This window comes from Populus alba, chromosome 1 (genome assembly GCF_005239225.2).
Source record: "Populus alba chromosome 1, ASM523922v2, whole genome shotgun sequence".
NCBI lineage: Eukaryota > Viridiplantae > Streptophyta > Magnoliopsida > Malpighiales > Salicaceae > Populus > Populus alba.
Window position 1 is genome coordinate 24179908 of NC_133284.1, and position 22716 is coordinate 24202623.

General features: G+C 32.8%; 3 protein-coding genes across 5 annotated transcripts; 2 read left to right on the top strand and 1 right to left on the bottom strand.

Annotated features, from left to right (window-relative positions):
• The first annotated feature begins 259 nt into the window (after nucleotides 1-259).
• Nucleotides 260-7568, top strand: LOC118040216 (pentatricopeptide repeat-containing protein At1g10910, chloroplastic). 3 transcript variants are annotated; one of them, XM_035047097.2, is made up of 11 exons: nucleotides 260-622; nucleotides 1231-1315; nucleotides 2352-2615; nucleotides 3297-3599; nucleotides 4286-4390; nucleotides 4599-4698; nucleotides 5326-5645; nucleotides 5938-6114; nucleotides 6194-6322; nucleotides 6646-6715; nucleotides 7170-7352. In XM_035047097.2, exons 1-11 carry the CDS (start codon nucleotides 312-314, stop codon nucleotides 7205-7207), a joined length of 1902 nt encoding a protein of 633 aa, XP_034902988.1. In that variant the 5' UTR covers nucleotides 260-311; the 3' UTR covers nucleotides 7208-7352. The 3 variants fall into 3 exon arrangements, with proteins under 3 accessions (XP_034902988.1, XP_034902987.1, XP_034902990.1); XM_035047096.2 differs by lacking the exon at nucleotides 6646-6715 and having other exon boundaries at nucleotides 262-622; nucleotides 7170-7568; XM_035047099.2 differs by lacking the exons at nucleotides 260-622; nucleotides 1231-1315; nucleotides 6646-6715 and adding an exon at nucleotides 1330-2248 and having other exon boundaries at nucleotides 7170-7568.
• A 438-nt stretch (nucleotides 7569-8006) lies between these two features.
• On the bottom strand, nucleotides 8007-9759 carry LOC118040217 (3-ketoacyl-CoA synthase 7). Its single transcript, XM_035047100.2, has one exon. It carries the CDS (start codon nucleotides 9623-9625, stop codon nucleotides 8297-8299), a length of 1329 nt encoding a protein of 442 aa, XP_034902991.1. The 5' UTR covers nucleotides 9626-9759; the 3' UTR covers nucleotides 8007-8296.
• Nucleotides 9760-14126: 4367 nt separating this feature from the next.
• On the top strand, nucleotides 14127-15633 carry LOC118040215 (probable 3-hydroxyisobutyrate dehydrogenase-like 3, mitochondrial). Its single transcript, XM_035047095.2, has one exon. The coding sequence runs from the start codon at nucleotides 14301-14303 to the stop codon at nucleotides 15222-15224; it is 924 nt and encodes a 307-aa protein (XP_034902986.1). The 5' UTR covers nucleotides 14127-14300; the 3' UTR covers nucleotides 15225-15633.
• The last annotated feature ends 7083 nt before the right edge of the window (nucleotides 15634-22716 follow it).

Sequence of the window (22716 nt, forward strand, 5' to 3'; positions counted from 1 at the left end):
TTAAATTCAAAGGTGAAAATTAAGTGAAACATTTTTAAATAGTAGTTGAAAATGTGATTGAAATTGTTTTTTTATTTTATTTAAATTTATTTATTTTTTATATTTTTAGATTATTTTGATGTGTTGATATAATTTTTTTAAATAAAAAATATTAATTTAATATATTTTTAATTAATACTTTAAACTGCAAAAATTACAACACTTATAAAGTAATTGAAAAGGTCAAAAGGTACGGATATTTTATAATTACATCGAGAAAAGAAAAATCAATAAATTAAAAATTCCTTTTTGCTGCCTCGGGCGAATTCAGAATGGAGTTATCAACTGTCACCACCTGCACAGGGTTTCACCATAACCTTACCCGCTCAAAAACCTTATCTTTTCCATCAATTCCCAGCGTATCCACCAGCAGCAGCTGCTGCCAACGCACTTCTGCTGCAGCAACAACATCACTTTTCAATGAACCTTGTAATGATGACTCACAACCGGCAACAACTACAAGAAGAAGACCGAAAGGTGGGGCAGTTGATGCTCCAAGGCGTCAGTCTAAGTCATACATGTCTAGAAAAGCTGCCATTCTTGAAGTTCAACAGTCCCCTCATTTGGATTCTGCTCTTCAAAGGTCCTTCCTTTCTCACTTCTCGTCTTCTTCAATGATACGTAGTGCATTCCTGGACTTGAATTTGGTTTATGAGTCTTTTCACTAGTGCCATGTCTTTACTTTCTTATGCTTTTGTTTGTGTTTCCCTATGAGTTATAGGGTAGTTGAGTGAAAATGTGACCTGGGTTTTAATTTTTCTTCTTTTTAATGTCTTTACAAAGATTGGGATCCCTGGTTGTGATCAATGCCTGACCTGTTTATTACCTCATAGCATTTTAGATAACTTTTTCTGCAATCAGGTACATTAGTCGTCACACTCAGATAGTAATCTTGCCCTTCTGTCATATACCATGGTTCACATAGGGGACACTAATCTCATTGTTATTGATAAAACGGTCTCTCTTATTTGTTGGAGGTATGGTGGGGTGTGGAAATGTAAAGGGCCTTACATTAGATTAATGGGAGATTTGGGCAGCCAAAACATCAAAATGATGACTCAAAGAAATCTGGTTGTGTTTGACTCGAATACCTTTCTGATTATTTTCTTAAAGTATTGTTTTTATTTCTTTGATTAGTTAATTAAGTTGTTTGATGTAAATGAAACAGTCTGTCTATTACTGATTATACAGATTAGGAGGGATGTTGAAGGTGCAAGACTTGAATATCATTTTGCGGAATTTTGGGGAGCAATGCAGATGGCAGGATCTTTCCCAGGTTCTGCTGCTTCTATTATTCTGATGCTCATGTTTTTTTAATGCATTTACATAACTAACTTCCTGATGCTTTCAGCACGTCATCTCTTTGTTTCTTGGTTTAGTATTTTTTGTGTGCTCATTATCATACAGTCTTTCACAGGTGCTGCTCCTCTCATGGTGAAATACATTTTATTTTTTCCTCTTTCATATTCTTAGATTTGATTCTTCCATGATGTGATTTTAATACCAAGTCAAGTCCCTGGAATACTGGTCCCAGATTAGAAGAAAATTGTCTTTTACTTTAACTGTAGATTTATTGTTCTATCATTGAGACTATTTTGGTACATTTATATTTTTTCCAGTGGTGTCAGCACCTATTTTAGACTTGTTGCTATATTTTAGAGACACAGAAAGATGATGAAATTGTGGTGTCCAATAACTAGAAACACAATTGACACTATGCATTATCTCTATCATCATGAATTCACATCCTATTGCAACTTTTTCCCTCCTAATAAATGGGTAATTTTTCATTCAACATGATATGTGAAGAGTTGCATGTATAGGGGCAGAGTTAAGGCTTACATGGAATCAGACTAATTGGGGCATAATAATCATCAACAATTCAATTTGCTCTAAATTTTTGATGCAGTTTCTCATTATTTTGACTCGTAGCCTGCATTCATGTATAGCATCAACCCTTTAAGCATCATCAGAAAAAGATATCCACTTCTATGTTTTTTTTATTTTGATCAATCATTTTTATCTTCACCACAAAAGGATTTTTTTCCTAGAATTATAGGTTGATTGTTTTTACAGCTCGTCTTCTCTAATTTCTACTCATTTTGTGCTGAGAACTTTCCATTCGGAATTCACTTCATCTGCCGAAAGGACTTTTGTGTTATTGTAACCCCCACTCTTCTCGGTGTGCATGCATGCCTGCCAAATTGAGGTTTTTTTTTTTTTGTCTCAACATGATCTGTAACTTCAGTTGTTTTTCTTTCCCTGTAGTTGAGATTATTCTTGTTTCATCTTTACTTTTGTGACTATTGCAGCTCTTTGATTGGATGCAACGGCACAACAAAATCAGTGCTTCATCTTATAGCAGTTATATAAAGTTCATGGGGACAAGTCTTAACCCGGCAAAGGCACTAGAAATATACAACAGCATTCCTGATGAATCAACAAAAACTAATGTCTTCATATGTAATTCACTTCTTAGATGCCTGGTCAGGAATACCAAGTTTGATAGCAGCATGAAATTCTTTCATAAGATGAAGAACAATGGTCTAACACCTGATGCTATTACATATAGCACGGTATGTAAAATTTGTAAGTGCCATTTAGTCATTTAAATTTGCAACTACAGCTAGAGAAATGAGGATAGAATTCAATCTTTGGTAGACATTATCACACTAGTCGTATTGACATTTGGTTTATTGTTGCTTCTTGTCTAACAAGTATCGTAAAAACATGCATCCATAATATGGGTCTTAGAATGGAAACAGTAGCTGATGGTGTCTGAATGCAGTGCCCTACATCATTATTGCGCATGGGTCTTTACATGGCTCCTATTTAATGTTTTAGATGTTAAGTTAGGAACATGCCTCTCCACGTCTTCAAGCTTTTATTTTTTATTCTCTGGTGCCATACAACAAACCCATGTATAGTAATGTCTTTATGTGTACATGGGAATGTGCTAAGCTATATACAACTTTATATATGTGTGTGTATGTATGATTTAGACCAAAACTGCATCTGTTAAGATTTCATACTGATTCCATTTTATTTTGTTTTAAGCTAGTTGACCTGGCACCCAAACCTGCTGCAGAAAGAGAGAATGTGTTCATTCATAATTGATATAGTCATATATTTACTCTATATAGAATCAGCTACATGCCTGCTTTTTAATCTACTGGGGAATAGAAGATTTTCTTGCATTCTAATTTTTCTGATTTCTTTCATTCACCATCATAACTAATAATTTTTTTGGTATTTAGCTGCTTGCTGGGTGCATGAAAATCAAAGATGGGTATTCTAAGGCATTGGATCTGGTTCAGGAACTGAATTATAATGGACTACAGATGGACAGCATAATGTATGGGACACTTTTGGCAGTTTGTGCTTCAAATAAACGGTGTGAAGAAGCACATAGCTACTTTAACCAGATGAAGGATGAGGGTCATTCGCCTAATATATTTCATTATAGCTCGTTACTCAATGCATACTCTTCTGATGGAAACTACAAGAAGGCTGAAGAGTTGGTGCAGGACATGAAATCTTCAGGGTTAGTACCAAATAAGGTTTGTTTCATGTTTTTCTTGCCATGGGTTTTTAGTGGTGTAACATCTTTGTTTCAATTGCAATACATATAATAGAATTCTGTATTCATTGTCCCTATTGCCAGTGTCTATTTCTATCCTCTCATTACCAAGCTCCAAACTGACTTGGTTTCAGTGGCTCTGAATTGTGGTTCAAATAATAACAATAATTGTGGGAAAAAAAAGTAAACTATAGCCCTTCCTAAATAGATCATAAAAAAAATAACCCATTTTTTAGATTTAATTCCACTGCTAGACTTCAATGGCTTATAGTTATGGAAATAGTTAAGGTCAAACACTTTGTTCCTTATGATGATGCCTTTTGTTGTAGTTATGAGGAAATTTGACCATAAAATATGTAATTGAGGTCAATGGTATTCTTGTTGCAGAACATTACTTTATAGCTTCTTTCATTTTCTTCTTGTTGCAGATTCAATTTTTTCTTGATCTCTATTAGGTATATTGTGCTGCTTAGACCTTTCGATTTGATATATTTTCGTTTATTTGTCAGATAATAGATGAACATCGAGACCTTTTCTTAGCCTTATTTGCTGTTTTTTGTCCCCTGGACTATTTTTCGTACACTGTTTTCTTTTATTTGTCAACAAATACATTAATCATTAAATCCTTGGCATTAGTGTTTTTTAATTTCATTCTAATGCTTGCAGGTAATATTGACAACTCTGTTAAAGGTATATGTAAGAGGAGGCTTGTTTGAAAAATCCAGAGACCTTCTGGTAGAACTGGATACCTTGGACTTTGCAAAAGATGAGGTAAATGAAGCTCAAACTGACATATTTATGTCTGATCAAAGCTGTATTTTCTATCTCTTATGTTTTTGGATGGAAATTGAGACTGAGGAAATTATGTCAACAAATTGGGTCCAGGTTCAATATTTTCTGGGATCTACAGCCATCCTTCTTTTTTTTTCTTTCCTTTTTCTATGCTCCTGTAGCTCATTACATGTAAATCAATTTGTAGATGCCCTATTGTTTATTGATGGATGGCCTTGCTAAGAATGGGCTCTTAGATGAAGCAAGATCAGTTTTCAATGAAATGAAGGAAAAACGTGTTAAATCTGGTATGTAATCTATTACATGTTGGCATTTTACAATTCACATCTGATACTTATCTAAAACATCTGTGACTATGGATTTGGTAACCTGCTTGTGTTAGTGTGAATAAGAAGCTTAAATGCCATTTAGTTACCCATAGAGTTAATCTCTAAGGGTTTGTCTTAAATTAAGTGGAAGCATATTTAACTTAATATAAATGATCTTCATCAAGTGTGCTATTTTCCTTGTTGATCCTCTGTAATCAATTTTGGGGATCGAAATTATTTGGCAATGGATTCAGGATAAGTTTTTCTTTTTGGTTTTGGATCTGATTTTATACTATCTGCCAGCTTCTAATGTTCTGCTTTGTTCGGAGATTGGAACCATTATTACTACAAACAGTTCACTACAATATGATGTTTGATGGATGGCTTATATGAACCCCGTATCACTGTTAATGTGTGAATATTGACTTTGTTTGACCATTTTGTTTGTTTTATAAGCTGTCTGAACTACATTTGTTCATGACTACATTTTGTCACATTCTCAGATTGCTAGAATATTTTGTGCATACTTCTACAATCTATACACTGTTGTTTTCTTTCAAGAGAAAACCTACATTTTGTGACATGAATCCTTTTTCCTGCCATCAGGCGGCTATTCGTACAGTATCATGATTTCATCATTTTGCCGAGGTGGCCTTTTTGAAGAGGCAAAGGAGTTGGCAGAGGAGTTTGAAGCCAAGTATGATAAATATGACGTAGTTATATTGAATACAATTCTTTGTGCCTACTGTAGAACAGGTGAAAAAGAGAGTGTGATGCGAACAATGAGGAAAATGGATGAATTGGCGATCAGTCCTGACTATAATACTTTCCATATTCTTATCAAGTATTTTTGTAAGGAGAAGTTATATATGCTTGCTTACCAGACCATGGAAGACATGCATAGGAAAGGCCATCAACCTATGGAGGTATGCTCGCTTTTTATTTATACCTAACTTCTTGCTAAGAGACTTCTGAGAATGCCCCTTTGATTTATTTATCCATTTGGTTTATTTCCAATACAGTTTGAAGTCTTTTAATCTTATTGGCTATAAATTCAGACATGATCATGCAAAAGCATGATAAAGACCCAGAAATTAAGAAACTGATCCAGTACTTTCTAGTAACCTTTGAAAATGGGCTGCAATCTGTAATTTAGAATAAATAAATTAACTGAAAGATTGTGACTGTGAAGCTTTTTACATCTATTCTTTTTTCCAGGAGCTTTGTTCCTCGTTGATTCTTCATCTTGGTAAAATTAAAGCCCATGCAGAAGCCTTTTCTGTTTACAGTATGTTGAAGTCTAGCAAAAGGACAATGTCTAAAGCCTTTCACGAGGATATTTTATACATTCTTATTGCTGGAAGGCTTCTCAAAGATGCTTATGTAGTAGTTAAGGTATGCTGTACTCTCTTGAAGATTATTGGATATATTATCTGTTCTTGCATTGATTGTTTTCTTTTAACATTTTTGTCAGGATAATGCAGAATTGATCTCTCCAGCTGCAATTAAGAAGTTTGCAAGCTCATTTGTGAAGCTTGGTGACATCAATTTGATAAATGATGTTATGAAGGTTATTCATGGTTCGGGATACAAGATTGATCAGGTAATGACAATGGACTTGTATGAAATTATATTTGGTGATATTTTGCTTGTTTTTGTTTGACGGAGAAACTTGCAGTTCAGTCGTTACTTCTAGTTCATATTACCGTGCCAAACTCATGATGCATGTTAGGTTGTGGGGACTCAATTATAAAGATGAATGCGTGCTGGGAATTGTAAACTAGTTCATATTACCATGCCAAACTCATGATACATGTTAGGTTGTGGGGACTCTATTATAAAGATGAATGCATGCTGGGAATTGTAAACGCTAGAGGCATCAGGATTTTGATGATTTCCTGTATCATATTGAAAAACGTTCTGCAGCATTTTTTCCCTGGTCTTAGATGGCATCAGAATACCAGATGGTCTCCAGTTGAGATAAGAAGAACTAAGGGTAAAATTCATTATTCCCCTAAAGTATATAGGTTCTATCAATTACCTCCTAACATCTTTCAATTTATCAATAAAGTCTTTTGTCTATCTATGTTAGCAAAACTAATGGAAATGCCCTTTTATTTTGTAAACTTCAATTTACTCTGAGAAGTATGGATAGTTTATCAATTAGCTACTTAAACAAATTTTAACATGATTCAGTTGAAGGATACAATTTGATTTTGAAAACAAAGCAAATTCACTTGAAAAAAAGGGCATGGAAAATATAACCTGTGCAATTCAATCAATAAAGGAAAGGTACAAAACAAAGTTCACTTAAAACTAGACCAATAAAAACATAAAATATAAAGCCACATTCACTTTAGATTCAATCGATACTTCAGAGTCCAATTTCCCTCCCTGACCCTAAAATCTAAGTAATTTTTCAGCATAATCAGCTGTCTTCTTTTTCACAGGAACTATTTCAGATGGCTGTGTCACGTTACATTGCTGAACCTGAAAAGAAGGACTTGCTTATACAATTGCTACAATGGATGCCAGGCCAAGGTTATGTTGTTGATTCCTCAACAAGAAACCTGATCCTTAAGAACTCACACTTATTTGGTCGCCAGCTCATTGCTGAGATCCTGTCCAAGCAGCACATGATGTCAAAAGCCTTGAAATCTCAGTAGACGAAGGAAAACTAGTCTAGAACGAAAGGAGGTTTAGGGTAACCCAACTTTTGGAGTTATGCTTTTCTAGCATTTTTAACCAAGTGGGTTACATTTTCCCTCTCCATGTTCTGTGTAGAACTGTTCTTGCTCCATGGATATCTTATAGATCTGACTATACATGCATGTGACCAGATTTTGAAATTTTCCTGTTTTAATGTAGCGAGTAATCATCACCATCAAAAGGAAAAAAAAAGGTAATTAGTGATCCTGATGCTATTTGACAACACTACTTGTTTTTTATTTTTTTTTTTTTTATGCTGCCTAACTTTGGGATACTTGTAAAAAAAAAAAAAACTTTTTAAATTGCGATTACCCATTATAGTTTATACATCCTATGTTAATAGAAGTTTTTAAATCTGATGAATCGAACTATAATATCCACACATATATTAGATACAAAAAATCAAACAAGAGCACAATTTCCCTCTCTTTTCAAAAAATTGGTAATTAATTATAGATCTCAAAGAAAACAGAAGGTTGTGATGAAGCTGGAATTACAAACTATGGTGGCAGAACTGCTTGATGATTTCACATATATATTAGATACAAAAAATCAAACAAAAGCACAATTTCCCTCTCTTTTGCTGCACTGTTCCTTTATAAAATCAAGAGTATTGTTAAATATATTTGTTTCCATTTGTTTTCAAGGACATGAAGTGCTATATTTCCCAGTTTACAGGAATTTGGGATGTGCCTGCTCTAGTCTTGGAATGCCAATGGGATGAACAAGTGAAATCAGGACATGTTCACGACAAAATGGCATGTTTTTCAGATCCAGGGCTCATGGAAAATGTATCTAGACTCGTACAAGAGAACATGTGTAGGAATACTTCGAAAGGTCATTGCAGCATCAACATGACAGTGAAGAGTCATGGCGCAATCGGTGTCTGTACAGGATACAAATGAATCCTATCTGACCAAGCATTTCTTTCCTCTGGATTGGGAACAGAAATGGATTTCCAAACTGCGCTGTTGCACTTAAAACCACTTCCGAAAGCAATTTGCCAAATCCTGTCTCCCTTCTTCACCGCTCCCTTGGCTTCCAGATAGCAGAGTTCATACCAGACCGAAGAAGATGACGTGTTACCAAATCTATAGAGCATCATCCTTGAAGCTTCTCCATCTTCCTTTTGCAGCTTCAGATTACTCTCCACAGCATCAATCACTGCCCTCCCCCCAGCATGTATGCAGAAATGCTCGAAAGCCTTCTTAAAATTTGGCACGTGTGTCTCTCTTTTCCCCGCTGCAACCCAAAGTTTCCGATGCACAACTCCCCACCCGTATCGAAGCTGTTCAAGATATGGAAGCACAAGGGGGCCAAGCTCTGATATATTGGTTCTTAACGCGTTGCCTGCGACATGTAGAAGTGACCTCGATAGTGACACTCCTACGAACCCATCTTCATCATCTTGTTGAATGACAGAAGTGTATGATCGGTCATCGGATCCCATGTGGGTACGGACAAGGTGCAGGAGCTTGTACTTTGCTCTTTGCTCATCGTGCTTCTTGTTTGACAGCAAAACAGCAGCTCCACCCATACGAAATAAGGTGTTGGTTACAAGCATCGACTTGGTTTTACCGAGATAACCATTCGAACTAATAGCTTCCATGCTCAGAACTAAAGCCAACGAATTCTTGTGAACTTTCAAAAGGTCTTTAGCCAAACTTATCGACAAGAGTCCGGCACTGCACCCCATCCCGCTTAGGCTGAAGCTCTTTATGTTGCTCCGGAATCCGAACTTGTTTGTGATCATTGCAGTAATGGAAGGAGCAGGACAGAAAAGGCTACAGTTGGATATTAAAATATCAATGCTCTTTGGACTGATGTTGTGCTTGGACAGAAGATCTTCAACGATCGGGAAGAGAACTTGTTCAACCTCTTCAAGAGATGCTTTAAATGAAGGGCCGGGAGGCAGCTCATGCAATGCAATAGGCATGCAAGCTTCATCTCCTATGCCCGATCTTTCCGCAACTCTTTCTTGGAACTCACTACAGTCTGTGTTGAAGTCACCACCGAGGTGCAAGTGTTCTATGAAATTGGAGATTGTGACTCGCAAGTTATCCGCCGGAAGATAGCAAGCGAAGTCAATGAGGTAGACATAATTGGATCTGAGAGCGAAGTAGAGAAAGCAGGTTATCAAAGTGGTTACAAGGAAGAAAGGAGCTTCAAGGAGATGTGTTAGTATTTCGGCTCCCATTGATGAAAACTCGAAATTGCTTTCTTTTCCTTGGTTTAATCACTCCTACTTGAAATGGTCCTTAGGATATGAACATGGAGCTCTTTTATGCTGTTGCCATTGAAAGAAGTTTTAAGAAGCAACTTGTTATAGATAACCACATGAAACGAATGGGGTGCACAATCGAAGCTACCGTTTCCTAAATGCAATGGTCCCGAATAAATTGTTCATGAAAAGTAGCTGAAAAGACTGCTTGACATACAAGCCAAGCAAAATCTCTACTTAGTGCAGCTCCTGTGCATTCAAACAGGGAAGACAACCTAGCTCCTTTCTATAGTCACTGCATATGCATGCGCAAATAAATTATTATTATTATTACCATCTTTTTGGACTGGTTGCATTTGTTGGTTTTGAACAACAACAAGCTTCACTTTACAATGACTAAATATGTGTTTAATAGAGAGATAATAGTTATAAAACCTGATATTGGATTCGAACGACTAACTTAATTTTTTCATAATTACAATAATATTTTTTAAGTTTTTTTAAATGATGTTAAAATAAATTAAAATGATATGTTTAGATTAAAAATAATTGATTTAGAATGAAATTAATCACGACTAGGGTTTGAGTCGACAAATTACTGAAGTGATGGATAATAACTTTAAGTGTATATATTTTGTTATGTTATGCATAATATTTTTATAAAAATATATTTTAATTGAAAATATATTAAAATAATTTTTTCATATAATATCAGCATATTAAAATAGTTAAAAAACATTTAATTAAAAAAAACTAATTTAAAAAATATTTTGAAAAGCAAGCTTCAACAAACAAAGCATAAATAAAGATAGAAAGTTCAACCAAAAAAAGAAAGATAAAAGAAAAAATTCATGGGCAAATCTTGATTTTTCTTCCTCGTCCTCGATTCCTTTCTCATAAATAGTGAGCAACAAGCTTCACTTCCAATGACTGAAATCGGGATTTAGCATGGATGCCGTAGTTATAATTCATGAACTTGGACTTGAGTTGCAGATTCATGGATGAAATCAATTTGTTTATATATATATATATATATAAAAAAACTAAAACAATATTATTTTGGAATTTTTTAATGTTTTAGTAAAAAAAAATTAAAATAAGAAAATTGATATTACTAGATTTCAAGTTTTTTTTTAAATTATAAAATTAACCTATCAAATTAAATTTTATATTATGAAGGATGTTTCATAAACAATAACTTCAAATAATAGTAGAAAGTTAGGGATGTTAGAATCATTTGATTTTTTTTTTGTTTAGATTACGGGCTGATGAATTGATTTAATTAAATTTTATATAACTAAAATGATATCTTTTTTACTTTTACTTTTGAACTACATATGTTGCTTGCGTGTTACTTTGAGCTGAATATTTTTTTTTTTTAATGTAAAAGAAATGATAGGTTAAAAACAATTTAATCCCCAAATCATTGGTTAAATTGATAATTTAAATATTTAAAAAAACTGACAACAGTAAATAAACCAAAAAAAAAAAAAACAATAGAAAAAAAGAATTATACCCGAGCTTATTTAGGTTATCAAATAACCCAATGCTAATCTAATTAGAGGAAAATTTGGGGAAAAAAAGAGTTAAACTTTAAAAAAATAAATAGAAAACACCAGCTTTACAAAAAGGGGAAAAAAATAAAAAAAAGTCTATGCAAACCTTCTAAACCTAGTTTAATCTAAAAAAATACAACCTGTTAAATCATAGACTCGAGTTTAATTAAAAAGGTTAAATGTCATTCAATTTAATTTTAAATGATAAAATAATTAAAAAAACAATTAATAAAAAAATTTGTAAAAGATAAAAAAACAAAAAAATAGGGTTAAAATCTGACAGGAAAAAACCCAATGATGATAAAATAAAAAAATATTGCAAACAAAAAATATTATAATTAAAAGAATTAGGACCAAACTTGAAAAAATTAAAACATCATAGGGGGTGATATTGAAAATCATTTGTAATATGATATATTATTTATAGATTAAAAAATAGTAAGGTGAAATAGAAAAAAAATAATGTTGAGAGCTAACCCAATAGAATCAAACCGAAAAACATAAGGCAATAAAAGTTAAAAAAGAGAATTATATTGAAAAAAAATAACAAAACAAAAGTTAAAAATAAAATAAAAAATAAGACAACATCAATTTAGAAAAAAAAAACAAAAAAGGACAAACCTCTTAAACCTAATTTAATCTCTAAAAGTCGCATCCCAAGAATTGTTTTTACCTATATTTAATCAAAAAGTATAATTCTCAACCAATTTAATTTTAAAAGATAAGATCGGTAAAAAAATATTAATAAAAAAACTTGCAAAAAAAAAATAAAGATAAATTTGATAGGAAAAACACTAGGAGCATGCAATTTAATGAAAAAAGTAAAAAATAATCATAAATAAAATAAATATTAATTAAAAGAATAAGAAACAAATTTTTAAAAACTAACAAAAATTATACAAGGTGAAATTAAAAATATCTGTAAAATCCAAGCAAACTCAGATAAACATCCCAAACATGGATAAATTTTAAAAAGCTCGCAATCTATGAAACCCTAGATCTAGGTCTTATATTTTTTTTTTTTATTACAAGCTAATTTAAAAATATAAATTAAAAAAAATATATCAAAAAAAAAAAAAAAGCTTCGAGCGAACTAGACAACCAACTTGGGTCAACAAATCAAACACATGACTTGCAACATGAAATTGGGATGACCCTGTAAATAGATAAGGAAAACGAACACTGACAAAAAAGTATTAGAAAAAATGTTTTAAAACATGATGGAAATTGATTTAGGCTAATCTTTCAAATCTATTACATACATCTTGATACTGGGTTGACCAAATTTTGTAAGAAAAAAAAGAAGAAGTAAGATTCTTAATTAAACAAACATTGAGGGATAAATTGAGAAAAAAGGATTAATAAAAAAAACAATGCAAAATAAAATATATCAATTAAAAGAATTAGGATTTAATTTGATATAAAAATTAAATGAAATTAAATGCTTAGGGGAAAATAAAATGAAATAAAATGTTTAGGGATGAAATTGCACAAAAAAATCCATTAAGAAAAATGATTAGAAAAATATCAATTAAAAGAATTAAGACTAAATTTGAAATAAAAATTAAATGAAAATAAATGCCTAGGAGTGAAGTTTTTTTAAAAATCAATCATGAAAATGATTCAAAACAAAATAAATAAAAATTAAAAGAATGAGGATTAAATTTGAAAACAAATTAAAAAACATCAAATGATTAGGGATGATATAAAAAATAAAATCTAATTAGAAATCATCAATGTAAATAAAACAATTGCAAATAAAAGAAGATGGACTGAATCAAAAGAAAAAATAAATTGAAAGGCTGGTATGAATTTTTGCATGGTCAGCACGCAATCCGAGAAAAAGAAAGAAGAAAAAGAAAGAAAGAAAAGAAAAGTAATTTCGGGTAAAACCATGTCGAACCACCATACATGCCACCCGTGGAGTAAGAGGACGTTAAGACGAATCAAATGATGTGATAGAATCACGGTTATAATTGTCAGAGCTAGTTGCACGCATCGCTAGAAGGTGGCGGAGTGATCAACGTGTGCAACTTTTTTTTGTTTTTTTGGTGTAGAAACCGAAAATGATCTTAGGACTAAATAATATTAACAAATAAATCATTGTAAAATTACAACCAAGCCCTTGTAGTTAAGGCTAAAAAAACTCGAATTGTAAAGGTAATGTAGTAATTCAACTCTTCTATAAATTTTAAAAATATGAAAATTCTCTTATGTAGAAATTTTTTATGTATTATTTTATTAAAGGGTTACATTAATAATTTTAATATATATTTAAAATTTATTATCAAAATAATCTCGTACAACCTTGAAAAAATATTTATTCGAACCCGGTCGTTCGTGATGGAGCTTTTATTCTTATTTAGGCCATGTTTGTTTTGCGTTTCAAAAATATTTTTGAAAAAAATTGAATTTTTTTATGTTTTTCTTTGCTTCAAATTAATATATTTTTAGATCATTTTGATGTACTAATATCAAAAATATATTTTTAAAAATAAAAAAATTATTTTAATATATTTTTAAATAAAAAATATTTTAAAAAATAACTATATAATAGTATTTCCAACTCACTTATTAACTCGATGATGACTTAAGAAATAGGCCTCACTCGATCATAACATAAGAAATAGGCCCCACATATTTTTGATGATATGCCACAGGAATCTCTCAAAATAATAGATAAGGCACAGGACCAATGGCACCAGCAGATCGCAAGACCTCGCTCCTTCATCATTGCATTTGGTCAGCCTAGCTGAAATGGGAAACAGTCGAACAAATTATCTTACCTGCAAGGATAAAAAATAAAATATCTAAGAGATAACTATTATAATAAACAGTATTTTATGTCAAGTAAAACCCCGGTAGAATTAGTGTTTTGTATAATAATTATAAAATTACATGTTTTAATAAAAAAAAAAATGATTTGAAATGAAAACAATTCATGGATAATGAGTTAGAAAGTTAGAAAGTCAAGTAATTGAACAGGAAAAAAGAACAAGTTAATTGGAAGATCTTGATTTTTCTTCCTCGTCCTCAATTCCTCTCTCATACATAAACATCTCCCAATCGCTAACGAGGTTTTGCTTGGCACAACAATGGAGACTCCATACCCAGAACCCATCTCTCCAGGCAAAACACGCATAGGCTGGATAGGAATAGGCGTGATGGGAGCTGCCATGGCTTCTCGCCTTCTCTCTGCTGGCTACTCTATCACCATCTATGCTCGCTCTCCATCTAAAGCCCTTCCCTTACAATCCAAAGGAGCCCAGCTCGTCGATTCTCCTTACGAGGTCGCCAAATGCAGCGACGTTGTTTTCACCATGGTGGGACACCCATCAGATGTTCGATCAGTTGTCCTTGACACTAATCATGGCATTCTTGCAGGCCTTAATCCCGGTGGCGTCATAGTGGATTCCACCACCAGTTCGCCTGCTCAAGCACGTGAAATCTTCCAAGCTGCCAAAGCCAAAGGTTGCCATTCTATTGATTCTCCGGTTTCCGGTGGTGATATTGGTGCTAGAGATGGTAAGTTGGCCATATTTGCTGGTGGTGATCAATCTGTTGTGAATTGGTTATCTCCTTTGTATGAGGTTTTGGGTAAAGTTACTTACATGGGTCAAGCAGGGTGTGGTCAAAGTTGCAAGATAGCAAACCAGATTGTAGTGGGTGCTAATTTGTTGGGTTTGAGTGAAGGGCTGGTTTTCGCAGATAAAGCTGGTTTGGATGCGAGGAAGTTGTTGGATGCAGTGAGGACTGGGGCCGCGGGGTCTATGGTGATGGAGTTGTTTGGGGGGAGAATGATTGATAGGGACTTTAAGGCTGGTGGTTTTGCTGAATATATGGTGAAAGATATGGGAATGGGCGTGGATGTTGTGGAGGAAAGCGAGGATGAGAGGGTGCCTGTCTTGCCTGGCGCTGCTTTGGGTAAGCAGTTGTTTGCTGGGATGGTAGCAAATGGAGATGGGAATCTTGGCACTCAAGCTCTTATAACTGTCATAGAGAGGCTCAATGGCAAGTAAGACTTTCTTATTTCTCATTCTGGTTCATGAGCTATCAACTATGTGCTTGAATTAACCCATTTAGCTTGAATACACCTATGAGCACCAAGATGTTCCATGAAAAAGATGTTGCACAATAACCTAAAATGCTTCCATGTGTGTTGAATATGGATTGTGTTTAGATGGAAAATAACGTTTGTTAGACCAGGGATTGGTTAAGGTATATGGTAAGTATCTTGATATCCCCTTTGTTTGGTTTTCACATGTAAACAGCAATGTGGTTATTGCATATTAGGATTGATGGTTGGCACTATTGCTGCCTTTTCTCATCTGTAACTATGCAACTTTCTGCATTTAGTTTTACAGAAACGTCAAAATGTATTGTGCTTAGATTAGCCAAGAATGGAAATCAATTTGTCCAGTTTATGTATGAAGACCAAATCAGCCATGTTGGGATCCAAATAATTAGATATGAACGAGAAAAATTGATGGTTTATGCTGTAGTTAGTTACTATCGAGGTTTCTTTTACACTGAAGAATTTCATGTTTTAAATAATAAAGTTTGAGAGATTATTTTAAAAGATTTTTATACCATGTTGGAAAGGTATTGTCTTCCCCTTTTGAGTTGAAGTATTTAAATAAAAAATATTTCTTATTCTACATTGGAAAAATACAAATGTCTCATTGTGATCTCTCTCTCTCTCTCACACACACACACTAATAGGTTTTTAATCTCACATTAGAAAAATGTCTTGCACATATAAGGTTAGGCCAAGAAAGAGAAAAACTTTGAAATAAAATGATAACCAACAAGGAAAGAGTTGTAGGCTTACATTTATAAGGTTGGGCCAAGAAAGAGGAAAATCTTTTATTGTCTTTTTTGTGCGCGAGTCAACGCCTATACTTTCTAAACCTTTTGTATCCAATAGTAATTTGTTTTTAGCCTTTAAATTGAAACCATAATTTTTCATTACCTATAATTAATTTTATATGGAGAAAACTTCAGAAGGTAGCAAGATAGGATCTAAGGTGTCCTTGACATGCATGAAGTTACATAGGTTCTCACTGATCCTAAGACCAGTGACAATTCAAAAGTTTGGATACATGAGAACATGGTTTGCAGGCACTTCATTTTAAGTATCATCTCCAATGAGTTATTTGATATATATTGTAGCTACAAGAAAGCGCATGGGATATGGAGCAATACAGTGACAAAGGATACCATCGAAGATGTGAGAAAACAAAAACTTGTCATTGGAAAATTTTATCAATGAGAAATGGTGGATGATAAAGACATCAAAACTCAAATTAATGAATACTATAGGTTGCTAGAAGATATAAAAGTTGAAAATATCAGCCTTCCTAAATGATTTGTTGCTAGAATATTAATAAAAAAAAACTTTTCAATTTATGGAGCAACTACAAGCAACAACTAAAACATAAATATAGACAATTATCTTTGATTGATCTCATAACCCACTTCATCATTAGAGACACAAATAGAAAGGAATTGCAAGTTACTAGAAAGAGGAAGATGACCACCAAATCAAACAAAAAAAAAAAGGTATGAAAATAAATTTAAAAATAATAATAATAAGTTCAATGGTAAAAATTTCAATATGTTCAAATCCAAACCTAATAATTGTAAGAAAAAGGGAAGCTGTTTTGTATATGGCAATCCTAGCCGCCATGTACCTCAATGTTGAAAGAGAGTGAGAAACAACAATCATTCTAAATCTAAGATTAACATGGTTAAGGGTGAAGATATCGTTGTCATAGTTGTTTTTTAAGTCAATATGGTGACCAATAAGAAAAATTAGGCAGTAAACTTTAGTGCTGCTAGGCATATATATCCAAATAAAGAATTCTTTTCTATTTATACTAGGGGTGATCATTTCCGGTTCGGTTCGGTTTTTCCCCAAAATAAGCAACCAAACCGAGAAAAAAAAAAAAAAAAAAAGACACCCGGAACCGAACCGGACCCGGCCCAAACCGGCCGGTTCCGGTTCGGTTTAGGTCCGGTTTTTTAGCCAAAAAACCGGACAAACCTATATGTATTATTTGGGCTTATTTTAGGCTTTTTAATGGGCTTTTTAATGGGCTTCTAATGGATTTCTAGTGGGCTTACAATTAAATTTGCTATTATCTCATTTTCTTTGAAGATTTCAAATATATTTAATTTTTTTACCCTTAAATATTCAATTGTATTAAATTATTATTATCAATCTTATGTTTATTAATTTTTTTGACCATTAAATATTCATTTATATGAAATTATTAGTGTCAACTGTCAATCTTGTGTTCAATATATTTTTAACTTACTAAAATTTTTCTACTTCCGAAAAGTTTAAATAAATAACACACTCACAATCACACACCAATAAGTTAAAATCCAAATTACAAAATACAAACCATTGCCTTCAAAGGGCTTAACAAAAAAACAACAAATAACATAATTATAAAACACTCCAAGCCACAAAAAATAAATCTTCATGTGCACATCATCTCAATAAAAAAGCACTTCCAAGAGCATTGCACTTTGATTCCTGAAATTCATAATCTAGAATTATAACGTAATAAATTAAATCAGAAGATATAAAAATTAAAAAAATATATATTTATACCATATGTTTTCAAGACATGCATCAAAAATTCACAATTTGTGAACTAATTATCATTCGTTGCTAAATGCAACTTTCCAGCAAATTCTACAAAATAAAATATTAAACATGTTAGAATAAAAATGTGTTAATTAATAAATAATCAAATAAAATGTGTAAGTTTTTAAGAAACGTTACCTGATTCAAGGTTTTCGTAGGTTTCCAAATCATTCATCAAGGTTGTATTATTAGTTGAAATTGGACCATGATGCAACCAATTTTGACAACAAATAAGTGCTTGAACTGTTGCTGGAGATAGAGAACTTCGAAATTGGTCGAGTATACGACCACCTGTGCTAAAGGCTGATTCGGAAGCCACTGTGGATATAGGAATAGCAAGAACATGTTGTGCAACTTTCGAAAGTATCTTATATTTTAAAGCATTAATTTTCCACCAACCCAAAATATCTAATTTATCATCATCAAGATCCTCACAACCATCACTCAAATACCTCTCAACCTCATTTCTATTTTCCACACTATCTTCCTCTTGTAAGTGCCTTTTGAACCGAGCTAAAGTGTTAACATCTACCTCCATGTCATCAATAGCATCATTATCATCTTGTTTATGCCTATTATCATCCATCACTTCATTGGCTATCAAATAAAACTCATACAAGCTCACCAAATTATCTTTCACCTTTTTTGTTAGCAATTGTGCTTTGTCACAAGTATACAACTCACCAAAACAAAATTTCACATATTTCAACTTAAGACGAGGATCCAAAACATTAGCCACATACAATAAAAAATTCTGATTTGCTCCACAACCCCAATACTTCTCAAACTTACTCATCATGTTAATCGTCATTCCATTCAAAAGATTATCTCTACTTTTACACAATTGCAACAAGTTTGTATGCATGTAAATCAATTCATTGAAGAAAGAATTTGATGTAACATGCAATGAGCCAGAAAATTTCAATGTAACCATGTAAAAGATCTTTAAAAACTTCAGCAAAGTTCTAGCATTTTCCCAATCCTCCAAACTAGGCGGCCCTATGTTTTTTTTATTTCCCTTTGAATCAACCTCCAAAAAGTAACTCATATACCTAGATTCACTTTGACTTAACCTCATAAAGACCTTTTCAAACTTTTCTGCAGCTTCTAACATAAGATAAGTTGAATTCCATCGAGTTGCAACATCCAAACACAATGATTTCTTACACTCTATATGCAACTTTTCTGCACACTTTTTAAATGCAAGTAGCCTAGAGGGTGAAGATCTCACAAACCTAATTGCATTTCGAATCTTAACAACCGAAACATTCATCTCTTTCAAACCATCACATACAATGAGGTTGACAATGTGTGGACAACATCTAACATGCAAATGTTCATTTGACAATATATTAGTTGGAATCTTTCATCACATTCTTCAAATATGAAATAGTAACACTATTAGAGCTTGCATTGTCTACTGTAACAGTTAAAAGTTTATCAATCCCCCAATCTAACAAACAATTCTCAATAACTTGACCAATTGTGTCACCCATATGATTGGAAACTTGACAAAAATTCAGAATTCTTTTATGCAAATTCCATTCATTATCAATCCAATGAGCCGTTAAGGACATATAGTTAATGTTTTGGATTGATGTCCATGTATCTGTTGTTAAGCATAATCGTTGACCCTTAAGAGCTCTCTTTAATCTTTCCTTCTCTTCAACATAAAGTTTCAAACAATCTCTCATAACAGTGAAACGAGAAGGAATGTCAAATCTAGGCTGCATGGTCCTAGAATATAATTTAAACCCCTTACCCTCCACAAAATTAAAAGGCAACTCATCAATTATAACCAATTTCACTAGTGCCTTTCTGCATTCATCATAATCATAACCTATTGCCTTAAGAGTTCCCACACTTCGATCTCCTAATTCACCCCCTACTTTATTAGGTTCTAATAGCAAAATTTTTTGCTTCTTATCAACCACAAAAGGAAACTTTTTGCATACTTTCAAATGACTCCACATATTACTTGTCCCATTAATAATAGTATGACATGCATAATCCTTTCCATAATAATTACATTCAGCTCTAGGGGTTTTAGGATCACCATCAAGTTTTGTAAAATGATCCTAAATTTGTGACTTTTTTTTATCATCAACATTTCTTTTCCTAGATGCAAGGACTTGAAGTTGTTTACCTTTAGTATCCATGGTGGATCCTACAGTAGTTGATGTTGGGTTAGTGTTTGAAGATGGGGAAGTGGATGATGTTGGGGTAGCGTCAGTGGATGAAACATTTTGATTTTGAAGGCTTTCCATCTGTAATTACCAAATGCAAACTACTTGGTTAGTTTACAGAATCAAATGCAAACAGAATAATGAATACTTCCATTCAAAGAGCAGTTTACCCAAATCAAATTCAAATCAACAAGATATTGTTTTATATTTTAATCAACAAGATATTTTAAATTCAGCTTTAAAAGTTTAAATTCTCATGGCATGGTCGGTACCTTCTTCTTTTGCCCTGTTTGCTTAGCTCAACTAACACTATAAGAAATTTATAGTTAAATAAGTCCAGAATTCCCCAAACCAGAAGGCAAAAGTCAATCAGAATTCAAATAGCAAACAACATTGAATAAGCTTAACACCCAACAATGAATAAACGCACAACATTGAATAGTCCAGAATTCGAGCAAATAGCAAACAACATTGAATAAATTACTCTAAATTCTAATTTAAACCTAAACCAGAATTCAAACTAACAATAAGCTTAACACCCAACAAAATTTATTAAAATTAACAATAAGCTTAGCTGTATGAATTAATTAGAAAGGAGAAAAAAAAGTAAAACTCACTGCTTTAATGGTTTTGAGAGGCTGATCAGGAAGAAACACCGAGTCACCGACTGAGTTGATCGTGATCCAGTGGAGAGTCTGGAGACTGAGGAAGAAACGTCAAAAAAATTAGCTTAACAGTTAACACTTAACAGTATTAAAATTAACAATAACCTTAACCGAATTAATTAATTAGAAAAGGGGAAAAAAAAAACTAAAACTCACTGGTTTTGACTTTTGAGAGGTTGAGCCGTTGAGGAAACGTCGGTCGCCGGTGGTACTGAGAGTGAGAGTCTGAGAGCTGAGACTGAGAGGAGAGAAAGAGAATCGAGAGAGACTCCGAGAGTGAGAGTCTGAGAGCTGAGACTGAGAGGAGAGAGAGAATCGAGAGAGACTCCGAGAGGCGAGAGATTGAAAGTTTACTGTTCGGCTTCGCAGTTTAGGGACTAGGGTTAGAAACTTTGAATTAGGCAATTAGCGGAGAGAAAGAGAAGAGAGCCAGAGAGGGGCGTGGCGTGCAACAAAAGTTTGTATTTATATCAGGGCGGAGTGGACTCCTTTTTTTAAAACCGGTCCGGTCCGGTCCGGTTACCCGGTTTTTTCACTGCAAAACCGAAAACCGAACCGAACCGAGGTTTTTTCTATATAATCTAATCGGTTTACTCGGTTTTATTATTCGGTTCGGTTTTTTCGGTTAATTTTTTGTCGGTTTTATCGGTTTACTCGGTTTTTCGGTTTTTTTGCACACCCCTAATTTATACACCTTTTAAGGATGAAGAAGAAGTAGTCTACACTGGAGACTCAAGAACTGCAAATGTTCTTGGTAAAGGCAACTGAAATTGACTTTGGGTAAGACAGTGGCTTTGAATGAGGTTTTGTATGCCCCTTATATAAGAGAAAATTTGGTCTTTGTGGCTTTGTTGGGGTCATTTGCGATGAAAGTGTCATTTGAATCTGACAAGATTGTAATGACCAAGAATAATGTATATGTTGGGAAATGATATTGTAAACATGAACTTTTTGTACTCAATGTTGCTAATGAAATGAATGAAAATGCATCCTTTTTTACTTGGATCTATGACATGCTAGATTATGACATGTTGGCTTATCTTAAAAAAATATCATAGTTTAATTTTTTGCTTAAATTCTTCATCTATGAATAAATGTGAAATATGTGTTGGAGCTAAAATTATTAAGAAAACATGTGCATCTGTTGAAAAAAAAAAAATTGAATTACTTAGGAGATTTAAAATAAACTATAACTAAAGGATATAAAAAATATTATGTGATTTTCATATATGATTTTTCAAGATATATAAAACTTTATCTGTTTAGAAGTAAAGATGTAGCTTATAATATGTTCTTATTATATAAAGCAGAAGTAGAAAATCAACTAAATAAAAAATAATTAAATGAGTTAAATTTGATAAAAGAGGTGAGTATGTTCTTATAATATGTTCTGGTGAATATGTGATAATTAATTTATATGTAGATGATATACTTGTTTTTAGTACTAGCAAGAATGTCGTGCATAGCACTAAATGTTTCTTAACCTTTAAATTTGATATGAAAGATATGAATGAAGTTAATATAATATTCGGTATTAAAATTATATGGAGAGACAATGGTATAATGTTAACACAAGAACAACTTGAAAAAAAAAAAATTATTATTTTCCAACTCATTTTTCATGATGTAGCCAAATACAGGAAAATATTTTTCAATTTATTTTTCATGATACTACTAAATATAAGAAGATAATTCACTTTCCAAAAGAAAACTATTTTCTAGCAAACAAACGTGTCCTAAAAAAGAAAATCAATTTCAAAAAGGGATCTAAACAACAACAACAACAACAATTGTCATAACCAAATTTTGAGCAAATAATAAAAATTAAATATAGTTGACAATTGGGTTAAGACAACAAATCTTGAAGTTTAGGGATAAAATTATCAGATTTGAGAATAAATTGGTCAAAAATTGAAGAATTAATAAGTTTGGAAATTTACTTAAAATTTGGATTATTTTAATTAATGAAATTATAAGAATTAATAAGTTTGTGGACTTAATT

Coding starts and splice junctions, on each gene's coding strand:
- LOC118040217 (XM_035047100.2), bottom strand. CDS start 9,625: ATGGGAGCCGAAATACTAACACATCTCCTTGAAGCTCCTTTCTTCCTT.
- LOC118040216 (XM_035047096.2), top strand. CDS start 312: ATGGAGTTATCAACTGTCACCACCTGCACAGGGTTTCACCATAACCTT. Junction 4,391..4,598: donor TGGACTTTGCAAAAGATGAG/GTAAATGAAGCT, acceptor ATCAATTTGTAG/ATGCCCTATTGTTTATTGAT. Junction 5,646..5,937: donor AAGGCCATCAACCTATGGAG/GTATGCTCGCTT, acceptor TCTTTTTTCCAG/GAGCTTTGTTCCTCGTTGAT.
- LOC118040215 (XM_035047095.2), top strand. CDS start 14,301: ATGGAGACTCCATACCCAGAACCCATCTCTCCAGGCAAAACACGCATA.